This window comes from Amphiura filiformis, chromosome 20 (assembly GCF_039555335.1).
Source record: "Amphiura filiformis chromosome 20, Afil_fr2py, whole genome shotgun sequence".
Lineage (NCBI taxonomy): Eukaryota > Metazoa > Echinodermata > Ophiuroidea > Amphilepidida > Amphiuridae > Amphiura > Amphiura filiformis.
The window spans coordinates 19,509,717-19,522,952 of record NC_092647.1 but is presented as its reverse complement, the minus strand read 5'-3'; the positions used below and the strand labels follow the sequence as shown (position 1 = coordinate 19,522,952).

General features: G+C 38.2%; 1 protein-coding gene across 1 annotated transcript in view; it reads right to left on the bottom strand.

Moving 5' to 3' along the window:
- Positions 1–1,555: 1,555 nt before the first annotated feature.
- The window catches only part of LOC140142189 (uncharacterized), a 90,630-nt gene continuing 78,949 nt past the window's right edge, over positions 1,556–13,236 (bottom strand). The window contains 6 exon segments of the mRNA XM_072164156.1: positions 1,556–2,680; positions 2,683–2,748; positions 2,750–2,819; positions 5,887–5,932; positions 6,403–6,497; positions 6,876–7,176. Of these exon segments, the coding sequence (XP_072020257.1) occupies positions 2,450–2,680; positions 2,683–2,748; positions 2,750–2,819; positions 5,887–5,932; positions 6,403–6,497; positions 6,876–7,176 (809 nt within the window). The 3' untranslated portion in view covers positions 1,556–2,449.

The following is a 13,236-nucleotide window of genomic DNA, read 5'->3' as shown; positions in this document are numbered from 1 at the left end:
GTATTTACCACTTGACATGACACTTGATACAAGCCAACTAAAAATCAAGCAGTGAAATAAATAATATATAATGCTATAGGTGTATGAATAAATCAACATTACATGTATGGAGTCACACTTGTCACATACTGCTGGACAGAGGTTATACTAAAGAGTCCGGATTCCAAGCTGTTCCAATTGAAATCCAAACACCCCCTATGGAAGACAGAACCTTAATCTTTCACACAGGGGGTGTAGATTTCAAATGGAGTCACCCATACCGGTAAACCCATTTGAAATTCACACTCCCTGTGTGGAAGATAAAGCTCATGTCTTCCATAGGGGGTGTTTGGATTTCAACTAGAATAACCCATTTTGGTAATCTGCCATATTGGGTTGTCAGGTGGGGGCCAAAATAGTGCAACTCCAGGATTTATTGGTGAAAGCCCTAAATTGAACAATAATTGGTATCTGTAAGTTTGTGAGGTACAAAAATTTGCTCATGTAGGACCTGGGGAGTATTATCAACAGATTATATTACACACAGAATGCATGTACATGTACACAGTTAAAAATAATCCAGAGGTACACTATTATGCACCCCTTCCCTTAAGGGCGCGGTCACCCCTTTGCACCGAATTTTGTGAGACCTGAGAGCACATCAGACACACCAAATTGCATTCTTGGTCTTCTGATATCAAATAATTTCATTTGCTGTAATTTGCGATATAATACAAATTTCATGGAATACTACAAATCAACATTTTTAACATTTTACAGTCATCAAAGTAAACTAGGTAGACTTTATAACTCTAATGCTATGTACTTAAAAGAGTATGTAGCTGGGATGTAAAGCCGACCATAATATGAAAATTTTGACCTTTTGTATTGAAGACTACAACTACCAGTTTCCCAAGAGACCTAAAATGGTCAGGTCTTTTATGAAACTTCATGTATATCTCCAAACCAAAAGGTCAAAATTTGCATATGATCGGCTTTTTATCCCAGCTACATACACTTTAAGTGCATAGCATTAGATTTATAAAGTTTACTTCATCGTATTCCTTGAATGTAATTAGGTGTGTCTGATGTGCTCTCAGGTCCCACAAAAAATAATGTGCAAAGGTGGGTTACAGAACTGTTTACGACACATAAGCATGGTGCAATCTGGACTCTCTAGTTCAACCTCTTTGTTTCTGCTACAACAAAGCATATGCATCACTATAGACCACAATAGACTCACCCCAATGGCATAGTTCAATAACCTCAATTAAACAATCAGCGTGCAAAATTTGACCTCAAGTTGCAGAGTATGAGTTTTTGTACCCAAATTTTCAAAGGTCATTCAATGAAGGTACAAATGTATTGAGGTTAAAGACTGTGCCCTAATAGATGAGAATGTTGTGGATCCTAGTGCATGTGGGTGCAAGAAAATTACATGTGCGATAGCTGCCTTACGTCATTTAAAATGTATAGTACTGCTCAGCTATCAGGTCTGATTGGTGGTGGGACTTGAAATGCTTCCAGCAGCAATGCTTTAATCACCTGATGAACAACAGCAATGCTTTAATCACCTGATGAACAATTGTAACACCAAATGCATCATGAGATAAACATTTGACAAGTTTTTGCAATTCCTCTGCAAATGCAATTATAAACTCTTAACATGAGGCAGCCCATTGCACGTAAAACTTTCTTGAACTCGCATGACAACGTATATAACCTACACATGGTTATCGCATGTCAAATCTGGTGCCATGCACATGGAACAATTTCCGATGTTTATTTATTACTTGTAGATCATTCAAGTGTGCGTGAGACACAAGGCTAAATATATGGGCTATTCCAATTGAAATCCATTCAGGTAACCCCCTCTGATATCTCTACACCACCTGTGTGGGACGTTAAGGTCATGTCTGCCATGGGAGGGGGGGGGGTATGGATTTCAAGTGGAACAGCCCAATTGATTGCTTAAAAGAAATTGGTGCGATAGTCTGAACAGTAAAAAGATTTTTTTTCCAGCCCAATCTTAAGGTTGAGAATAAAGTTTGACATAAACAGACGTTTGTTTTTTCGTTCTATGCAACGATTTTGGTTAGCAATTGCGATTTCCCCCTCAAATGATAAGCTTCATTCGGGGCTTCCTTCTCGACGTCTGTGGTGGAAGACGCCAAGGCAATATTTTTCCCATCGCTGTGGGAAAAAAAATTGCCAATGCATCTGTCGCAACGCAAAATAAGGTTCCAAACAATATCTCAGCCTTTAGGAATTGATGGCCTGTTCGTTTCAAACCCACCATATTGGTTGCTGGATACATCTTTCGACCTCCACAAAATGGACGCACCACACACTATCCAGAGCACACAGAGTGACCAATCAACAATTACAATACAATAATCTCACTGCTTACGTCACAACCAACTTTCTTCAGTTTCATTATTCTGATTATCGTTACCTCACCGTCACATTCTCATCGCCGGGCGCTTGATGTGACCGCCGACGCTTTGCTCATTTTATCACCGACAGCATCGCCGTCGCCGTTAACTATGCCACCATCTTCTGTGGCGACCCCGGCGTCCACGCTAACGTGACCTTCTGCGTGTACGATCATGTTTATTTCGGATTCCTCAACCGGTGAGCTTAATTTCAACGGCGAGTCCTCCATTGAATCCAGTGATATGTCGGCCCTTTTTGTGGCATTTACGACTCACTGGTCAGATCTATGGTACTGCTACCGCTGTAGGTATGGGGTGTTGACATAGAGGGCGTGTGTCATGGTCCCTGGTGACGTTGTAGGAGTGGTGGTTGGAGTTGTTGGGAACATTGTGTTGATCTCTGGCCTGCAGGAGAGACACAAAATGAGACACTTCAATAATTAGATAGAGTTACGTGATCGATGATAAATACCACTTGCTGATTCTTGTATTCAATGGTCTCCGTCCTTACTGTTCACTATTCAGAGTACAGTTTAATAATTACAGGTTAATAAATGTGTGTCACTTGTTAGGAGTGAAATTGTACAAAATAATGCACACATACTGAGATGTTGATGCGTCTAATACATGAGACCTGCAGGGGGAGTGCATAGACGCATCAACATCTCAGTACAAGTGCATAATTTTGTACAATTTCTTGAGCAACAAGTGATAGGCATTTATTAACCTATTTCACACACAAGAATAAATCCTGTGACTTTTGCTACTTTATAACAAAATTGTCACAAAAAATGTTGGAAATGCAAGGAAATATAAATGCATCAACCCGCAAGAAAAATGAACGCGTCCGAAAGCAAAGCTCGTAGTACACGCCTGTGCATTATACACAATTAATACACTCTAATTTTTCTAATGTTTGCTCTGATTGGTTGTCGCTATCTTAGAGTGTATGGGATTTGATGTGATCAGCCAAGGCAAAATGGCTACCAAAATGGTTACCAGATGACAAGCCCAAGCAGGAACCTGAAGCTCGATCTACTTCCCTGAATCTTTATCAAGTAATGGCTACGTAATAAATCACAAATATGCAATGAGATCATATGCAATGAGATCACATGGCATACAAGGCCCTGCAGTCGCTTTGGGCTGTATTGTTTCGTATGGTCTAGTAACATTAGGGTTAATAACTATCTGACCCAAAACACCAAACAAACAAACAATTAGACCAAACAATAAGATGTCCACACTAAAAACTCTGTTAATTTACTACAAGGATCACAATTTTACAACCATTCACCTTGAATTAATTACAATTATTGCACCTCCAAACAGCACTGAATCAAAACAATATCATCATGAAATCCCGGCACATGTTGGCCTATTCCAGTTGAAATCCATATACCCCCTGTGGAAGACATGACCTTAATCTTCCACACAGGGGTGTGAATTTCAAATGGGGTTACGTGATTGGGTGACTCCATTTAAAATCTACACCCCTTGTGTGGGAGATTACACTGGGTTTCGGAGAATAACAGCAGTCCCTTGCTCAGATTGACTCCAGTGCCCTGTGTTCACTTCAAGGGCGCCGATCTGCACCGACCAACGATTTGACATACAATCGGCCAATCAGATTATCGGTCTGTTGCTATGATTGTCAGACGATTGATTCAGCCAATCAGAACCCCACTTCCGTGTATACGCTCTGCCGCCCTCAAAATGTAAACAAGTACCATTCTTCTCTGACAAAAACAGTAAGGTCATGTCTACCATAGAGGGTGTATAGATTTCAACTGGGATAGCTGAAACTTGTATGCAATTTAGTTTCCCAGCCAATTTAGCATAATTGGTAAGGCGTTAGACTGCGATGAATTGATGTAAAGCCTTTTTGCAGTCCGTTTGTTGAGCTAACATGCAGTCCCATGGACTAACTGCTTATTGCATCGGTTACCCTCATTGGAAATTGGGGGAACCGATTCTGGCTGCGACGGTTCATTGCGGTTTGCTAAATGGTTTAAATGGTGCATGTCTTGAATTCCTAGCCAAGGCTTCTGTATTTATGCCTGTGCATAGCGCACCATACATCCCAGCTGAAAATGATTATGCTGGCTATTCCTAATGAAAGCAGTCAAAAAATAAATAAATCACAACATGAGTTGGCTGCAAAAGGGAACCCCTTTCACCTATAATTTATACATCTATCTACTGCTGATGATATTGGTATTAAAGAAGCATCTATTTACTGCTGATACTGATGATAACCTTTATTAAATAAATAAATAAAGCACATTCTTGCAGCATACTCTTTAAATTTCAATACACCATGATCCCAAAATGAGGCAGCCCTAATGGGTAGGCGTGAATTTGTTGTAGTTCAAATGGCAAATATTAATGCAACCAAATTTTTTTTTTTTACAAAACATATGATTCCCTGATGGCGATGAAATAAAAAATACCACCAAATATTGATATTTAAACATTTGAACTTCAACAAAATCATATTCATATACAAGGATGTCTTGATTGCCTTGCAAAACCTACAATTTAAAAGCCTGCGAGAAATACCCATTAGTGGCCAAGCCAATACTGTGGAGGTATGCAAAAATGTGTGCGCCTAAATGTTCAAAGGGGGTGTGCCTGTGCATTAACAAACAAATATCAATGTATGTTGCCTACTGGTTCTTTCACATCATGAATATTAATGACTTAATGAATGATGAATTGATGCTAAAAATATAAGACCTGTTCCCATAAAATGAAAGGAAAGTTGCAAATCTTTATCTTCCAGTTATGGCCAGATTTGTAATCTCTAGATCATGATCGAGGGATCAGAGCCAAAAGGCCCCAAGTGCATTTTTGACCAAAATGAGATTTTGGTACCAAAATAATCCTTACAACATTGGGCACCTTATGATTGTATAGCTATAATCAAGCTGTAGTCACAGAAACTGTTATCAGCAAAAATGTAAAGCCCTAAGTGCAACACTATGCATGAAATGTGTGAGAGCCATTAGGCCCTAAGTACAAAAATATCTGTATTTCAAAATGGCATTTTTGCACATAGGGCTGTCTGGTACCAAAATAATCCTTACAACACTGGGCACCTTATGATTGTATACCATAAGTTGTAGACACAGAACCTGTTATCAGCGTAAATGTAACGCCCTAAGTGCAACACTATGCATGAAATGTGTGCAAGCCAGACGGCCCCAAGTACAAAACCGCCTGTATCATCACATGTCGTTTTTGTACTTGGGCCTTTTTGGCTCTGACCCCTCGATATATGATTCAGAGATTACAAATCTGGCTATAACTCAAAGTTATGTATCATTTAAAAAAATGATATATAAATTGCCAGAAATAACTTCCTCACTTTATGTTCAAAAGACAATATTTCAAAGAAGAATTCTTTTGTTTGCATTATCTTCCTGGCGACTTTCCACTCATTTTGTGAGAACAGGTCTTATTTACTTACAAGGCATGCTTTCCGAGACCCATCATGACAGGCTTCTCACAATGAACTGCGGATAGCAAGCCAAAAACCAGTCAGGCACAGCTTGACTATCACTAAGTTATCTATGACTAACATTTTTTTGTTCCAAATTATTGTTGGAGGAATATGGAACAACAATTTAACCCGTGCCAAACGGGCACTCTAGGCAATTGGAAAATGTCAAAGTCAAAGTTTACACAGGAGTCAAAATTCAAAATAGCTACAATTTTATAAAAACCTATTGCAAAATATACCTCTGGTCATAAGGATTCAGAAATGAAATACAGTTCAACTCATCTATGACTACTTATTCTGCAGACTTCAGTAGCAAATACAGTCAACGATAACGTGTAGGCTCCACACTGGTCAAAAACATACAATTTCCTGATTTTTTTTTTTATGGGTAAAAATATTCAACTTGGTATAACAATTCAAGGAATAGTTTGCACTACCTAAGATGTTTCACTGCCTAATTCACACAGTGGAATGAGTTAATACCTGTTGAATCATATACATAGATCCTGGGTTTGTCAGGCTTTGAGTTTAAGAATATTGAGGAGTGTGATAAATAGCACTCCTCAGACTTGTGAGTGCTATTTTGTGAATGAGGAGTGTGATTATGCTTAAATGTGATGTAAGGAGTGTGATAAATCGCACGCCTTGTGATCATTTAAGGAGTGCGGACGAGTGTGATCGCACTCGCACTCCTCAAAACTCAAAGCCTGCTTTGTCCTCCAGAAGTCAATTTGACCGAATTTGCTTCCCAACAACACAATATGCAATTATGCATATTGTGATAACAATGCTGGATTAACCTCAAGCTGTATCTATTTTTCTAACTTGTGGGAAGGAATATTGGTACAAACTGACTTCCCGTACAGGAACCCAGGATCCATGTAGGGATGGTTACCATGGTTACTTATGTTGGCGGGTGTGTCGCAATTATTTCTTCGGTTTACAGTTACACTGACCTTGCAGCAGAGCTGAGTGTACTCTCATCAACCTCACTCAGTCTTCGTTCTAGCTCCTCCATGCGGAATGGTTCACTCTGCACGCCCGTGTCAGTCTGAATCGCAATCTCGTTGACATGGACCGATCTGGTCGGCGGCGGAGTCATGAACTTGACGCTGTTCGTTGCCACTTGCTTGGACGTACCCGGTTTTTCTTCGTCCGACTCCAACAGCGGTCTCGCTAGGGGTTCATCGTCGTCGTCTTTTGGTGGAGTATTTGGTACTAGGTCTGGTCTTGGCGTCATCTTTGGCTTGGCTCCTCCTGGAGGAAAAGAATGTAAATGAGAGGAAGGAGGCAGAGATGGGGAGGAAAATATGTTAAAATTATTATGTGTGTTCAAAATGTTGGAGGTGATCAATTGTGATAGCAGTTGAGCAGAGTTGCATAGAACGTGTGCATTTCAAGGTAGAATGTCACTGTGTACTCCAAAAGTGATTATTTCTTGAGAGATTTATTTTTGCGACTCCTGCAAATCCAGCCACAATCGCAAAATTAAAGACACCCAAAATATTCAATGACAAATATAAAATCCATACACCCTCTATGGAAGACATGACCCTAATCTCCCACACAGGGGGTGTAGATTTCAAATGGAGTCACCCATTCAAGTACCCCATTTGAAATTCAATCACTCCCCGTGTGGAAGATGGGGTTTATGGATTTCGAGTTGGAATAGCCCATTGCATGCACAGGGCAGGATTGAGCGATGGCAAAATCAGTCGTAACTATAAATCATGGGGCACAGAAAAGTAAAACAAGTTAAAGTTAATCATTTTATCATGCAAACCCAGATGATGTACAGTGTGCCTTATTAATGACTTTCTGTGTAAGAGACGCCGTCCAAGGTTCTACTCTGAAACGCACAACTCTGTAACTGGCTATTTCATTTAAAATCCACCCCTGTGGAACATTTTGGAAATATCTTCAACAGGGGGAGCATGAATTTTAAATATGAACACATTAAGCAGCTCCATTTGAAACTCACCCTCCCTGTGGAAGATTCCGGTTGAATCTTTCTCAGAAGATGTATGGAGCTGCCAAATGTGTTCATTCCATTTGAAATTCATGCTCCCCCTGTGGAAGATAGTTCCAAACTCTTCCATAGGGGTAGTGTGGATTTTTATTGGACTAGCCCAATTCTTTTCACAATTCCGCACAGCTAACACATAACCCAGAATATGATGATACATACAAAGTTAGTGGAAAACATTTGCCTATAGATTACAAAATGCAAAGCAATTTACACAAACAGTCCACATGAAGATAATGGAGAATAAATACATTTATATTCTACAATGGTTTAGATGTGCAGCAAGGAGCAAACAATGTAAATGACATGTCAGTTAACAGTTATAGTATAATTCATCACTGAGTGGGAAAACCCTCACATGTACTTTTGGCCCTTGAACATGGATAAAGCCTCGTAGTTGTAGGCTTTATATTGAAGAGGTTGCTTCATCCATGTTCAAGGGCCAAAAGTACATGCAGGGAACTCCTCATATTTACTTCTGGCCCTTGAAAATGGATAAAGCCCTGTAGGTGTAAACTTTATATTGAATTCTTTGCTTCATCCATGTTCAAGGGTTCAGTGCAACAAAGCCGTATCTCCATAAGGCCCCCCCGACTTCCAGTTGAAATCCATACACCCCTCATGGAAGACCTGATCTTAATATAATCTTCCACATAGGGAGTATGAATTTCAAATGGAGTTACCTGAATGAGTGACTCCATTTGAAATCTACATCCCGGTGTGTGGGAGATTAAGGTCATGTCTTCCATATGGGAGGTAGGGATTTCAACTGGAATAACCTAATCTTGCTTATGAATTACATCATGCATGGAGCTAATGGAGATATGGCAATGTTGCACTGAGCAATAGATGAAAGCATACACCACATAGTTTATTGCCAAAATTTCATTGAAGGATTAGACAACTAATTTCGTAAGCTGTATACATGATGGTATTTTACACTAGAAGTAATCATGGTAATCATGTTATCAAATTCTCTTTATGCAATGTTTTTCAACCAACATGTACAATAATAAACCTGTGTGCAGGAACAGAACCAGGATTTGAAAAAAACTGCCAAAATCAGCAGAGAGTTGAGATGCCAACATTGCCTGTTAGTACTCTGAAAACAACCAATTTTGCAGATATGACCACCGCCCACCTTTGGATCACTCCCCTGGGTGACCAGATCCAAAATTATATTACCTTTTAACGAAGCATGGAAGCAATCTGTTGTTAAAATATAATATTTCTAATTGCACACTCAATATGTTAAACCTTTGGAAACCAGCCTTTTAGATTGACAAGTTGCCCCACTTCTGGAACACATACATGTAGAAGAAATCATAGTAATCACCATCATGATATTAATTTATGATGAAAGCATACAATCGCTCAATTGTTTTGGCATAAAATTGTTTCAAGTTTTGGCTAGGTTTCAGTACTCATTATCTGTGTGAATTCATGCCAACTAACCATTCACTTTTTAGCCCATGTGAATCTATTACCGTATTCATCTGAGTATAGTCCCACGTTCGAGTATAATCCCACCCCACCCCCATTTTTGAAAAATTTCAGAAATTGTAAAAAAAAAAAAAATTTTTTTTTTTACAAGTTTTTTTTTGGTTTTGAGTGTCTCTGGACCTAGACCTAAATGCTAGGATCATTCATGGTTGACCTAAAAAAAAAAAAAAAACATTTCAAGATATTTTGTATTTTTAATATGAAAATTGATACTTTGTATTCATGTCATACTCTATTAATGATTTCAAAATGCATTGAATTTGAATGCATTTTGAAATCATTAATAAGAGTATGACATGAAAACAAAGTATCAATTCTTTTTTTTTTTAGGTCAACCATGAATGATCCTAGCATCTAGGTCTAGGTCCAGGTTTTTTTGTTGAAATTCAAGTATAATCCCACCCACCAATTGTGAAAAATGTTCACATAAAAAACGGGTGGGACTATACTCGGACCAATACGGTAATATAGATTTCACATTTCAGCTGAAGCAACCATCACTTCTGATAAAGTTTCGATCCCAACAGCATACAAATATTTAACACAAACGTTTAACATTACATTCTTTTTACACACCCTATACATAGATTCACAGTACAATAAATATAAATCAAGTCCGAGCATAAACCATCTTGCAACTCCTACTGTAGCACTTCAAATATGATTGACGAATTCTACCTTTTGGAGCTCAAACTTAATTGACAGGCCTTATTTCAGCTTCAATTTGATTGACAGTTACAAAACAATAGTTGAAATGGGCCAATGTAACATGAAATATGACCCACAGTATCTCAAAGAATCAAAGCACACATTAATAGTGAAAAACAAAACAATTTAACACACAATCAAAGAGTATTCTAATTTAATAATACAGAGGTGTGAGAGGCCACAGGCAAACAACAAGGAAAAACAGTGTGAAATCCCGGTAAAATGTCAAAAATAGGCTGAAAATATAAGAAAAAGCTGAAATTTTGGCACAAAAATTTTTTCAAAAAAGAGGAAATCAGCTGAAAAGAGGAACTCTCACACCCCTGATAGAAACACATTGTAAGAATGTCCTATAGTATGTCTCGTCTCAAGTTGGGAGTTGTTGAGAGTTGATGTGTAATATACCCTGCAGGATTAGGTTAGTATGTGCCATTGAAAATTGCACACTGCATAATCCAACATGGCGTTACTCTCAACTTGAGACGAGGCAATATAATACAGCACCAAAGTATATTATGAGGTGAGCTGATGGTTGACTCACTAATGCTTGTTTCTCCAATCTTGACCAATCAGATGACTTCTAAACTGTGCACCGCTGAAGTGTTTATGTTTTTATAAAAAAAAAAAAAAATCTGGCAGTACACTATTATTTTTGCCCTTCATCATGAACGATATGCACACATGAGGGTGGAGTCTGCCTTTTTGGCATTAACCGTCTCGTCTCCATGCGGGTGTTAACTGCAGACGACAAGTTACAAATTTTCTTTAAAAATTCCTAAATTTCAGAATTGTACATTTTCATGACCATATTTGTTATCAGCATGGCAAATGCATTAAAATGAGTACAAACAAGCCTAGTATTGGTTCAGTGGTTCCTGAGATAGTTCTTGATATTTTCGGAAAATATCTCAAAACTTGGGACTTTGCGGTATCCTCATCTGTTCATGATGCTGCTCTTATCAGTCCTTGTATCCACCACTATATGTTCATTCTAGCTATGTGATGTGGTAAAGTTCTCTTTTTCAAGCCTTAATATAAAGGTACACATAGTTCAGAAGGAATCCAACTGATCAAGTCATATGGTGAGTTTACCATTACTTCACAAACATTTGCTAGACCCATCATGACTATAATGTATCAAAAGTTAGATAGGATGATTGAAAATTTGATAAAGCACCCAGTGTTGTAGCCAGCCTAAACTTAGCCTAAACTTGTCATAACTTTACTATCAGGTACTCAATGAGCTATTCCAGTTAAGACCCATACCCCCTATGAAAGAAATTACCTTGATCTCACACACAAGGGGTGTAATTTTCAATTGAAATCACCCATTCAGGTAACCCCATTTGAAATTCACACTCTCCACATGAGACATTTAAGATCATGTCTTCCACAGGTGGTGTATGGATTTCTACTAGAATAGTGCAACATACAATACGTTGTTGGGCAGGAAAAACCTATGTGCTTTTGGCCCCGAATATGTTTAAACCAAAACTGTGAACACATGACATAGGAAGTTTTTATCTTTAAACATGTTCAGGGGCCAATGACACAGGAGGTTATTCCTGCCCAACAATGAATAGATGAAATCCACCAGTTTGGTTTAGTAATGGATCTGATATGTATCTACTATTTTCTACAGAGCTTGAATGAGTCGTTATCTATTGTGACCTTTGCTTATATATACATGTAGGGAAATGGAAGCTGGGACTAAAACGCTACAGGGATTAGAAACTCTGTTATATATGTCAGGGTGTTGTTCAATGATTGTAAACAATGAATATAAGTTTCCTATCCCTTCAGTATAATATTAATTTGTCCCAGGTGGAAGGATTGCCAGATGAACATAGTGGTTTAGTTCTCTCCATGATGTAAGAATAGGGGTTATTCACACAGCCTGTTCCACTTGTAGCCCGGACCAAAAATTATATTCTCAAATTGACCTTTTTGGAAAATCCATCTGAGATGTCGACATTTGATGTCACACTGACCTGCACCACTGTGCACATCGCTTATCGAACATTGTTACTGCGCACTGCAAATCAGTGCGACGTCTAATGATGACATCCCAGGTGTACTCGCAAAGGCTTATGGGATTTACCGAAAAAGTCAATTGAAAATAGGACTATATGTGCAATTCCATTTAAATTGCACACTCCATTTGTGATAGATTTAGGAAATATCTTCCACATTTCTTTTGTTTCTGTGAATTGCCCCGATCACAATGTTGTTGTCAACATGAAGTGAATCAATCCGTTCCATACGGATCTGTTTTGATGTGGAACAAACCTGACATGTGAATAGCCATAATATAATACAACAGATGTGAAACAAGGATCGTTTTTTTTTCAGGATCAAAAATCTATCTAACAGTGCAGATGGTGTCCCACTCTGGCAGTTGAGTGTCCATTTTAAAGTTGGCATTTCTAATATGGCCTTCTTTTAACTTCCATAATTCCTCTTTATTCTAATAATATGACTATTGATAAGTATCACTTGAAATCAAAACACTCAGGCTGCCATGAAGTGATGGGGATTTGTTTTTCAATTTGGGAGAATTTTGTTTTTAGAATTTAGAATTTTGGCTAATGACTGTAAATTTTTGAAAAAAATTCAGAACATTTTCAAAAATTGTTTGCAAAAAACAACAATTTTTGCCAGATTATTCAAGCTTTGGGTGATATTTTAGGGTCATTTAAAAACAGGTTTTTTTTTGTTGCTTTATGGCATCAAGAATAAAAAAACAGCATTTATATGATGCTTAAATGGGAGCCACAGATACCACACTGTTCAATGTTTTCTGGCGCCAAAAGTGCAAAAACGATCCCGGTTTCATTCCTCACGGTAGTATTGTAAATATATCGATATACAAACCACACAAAAATGTCTGCACTTGTTTGACTGGTTATAAATAGACCATTCCTATATTTGGCACTTTCCTGTTGTTAATGGGGGTGAACATCGATATCACATACCCTGATATTATGAAATAACGGAAGCGAGGACAAGAAGGGTATCACATGATTAATAATGAAAATGAGGACAATTTGGGCGTGATATCAATGAGTACCCCATCAACA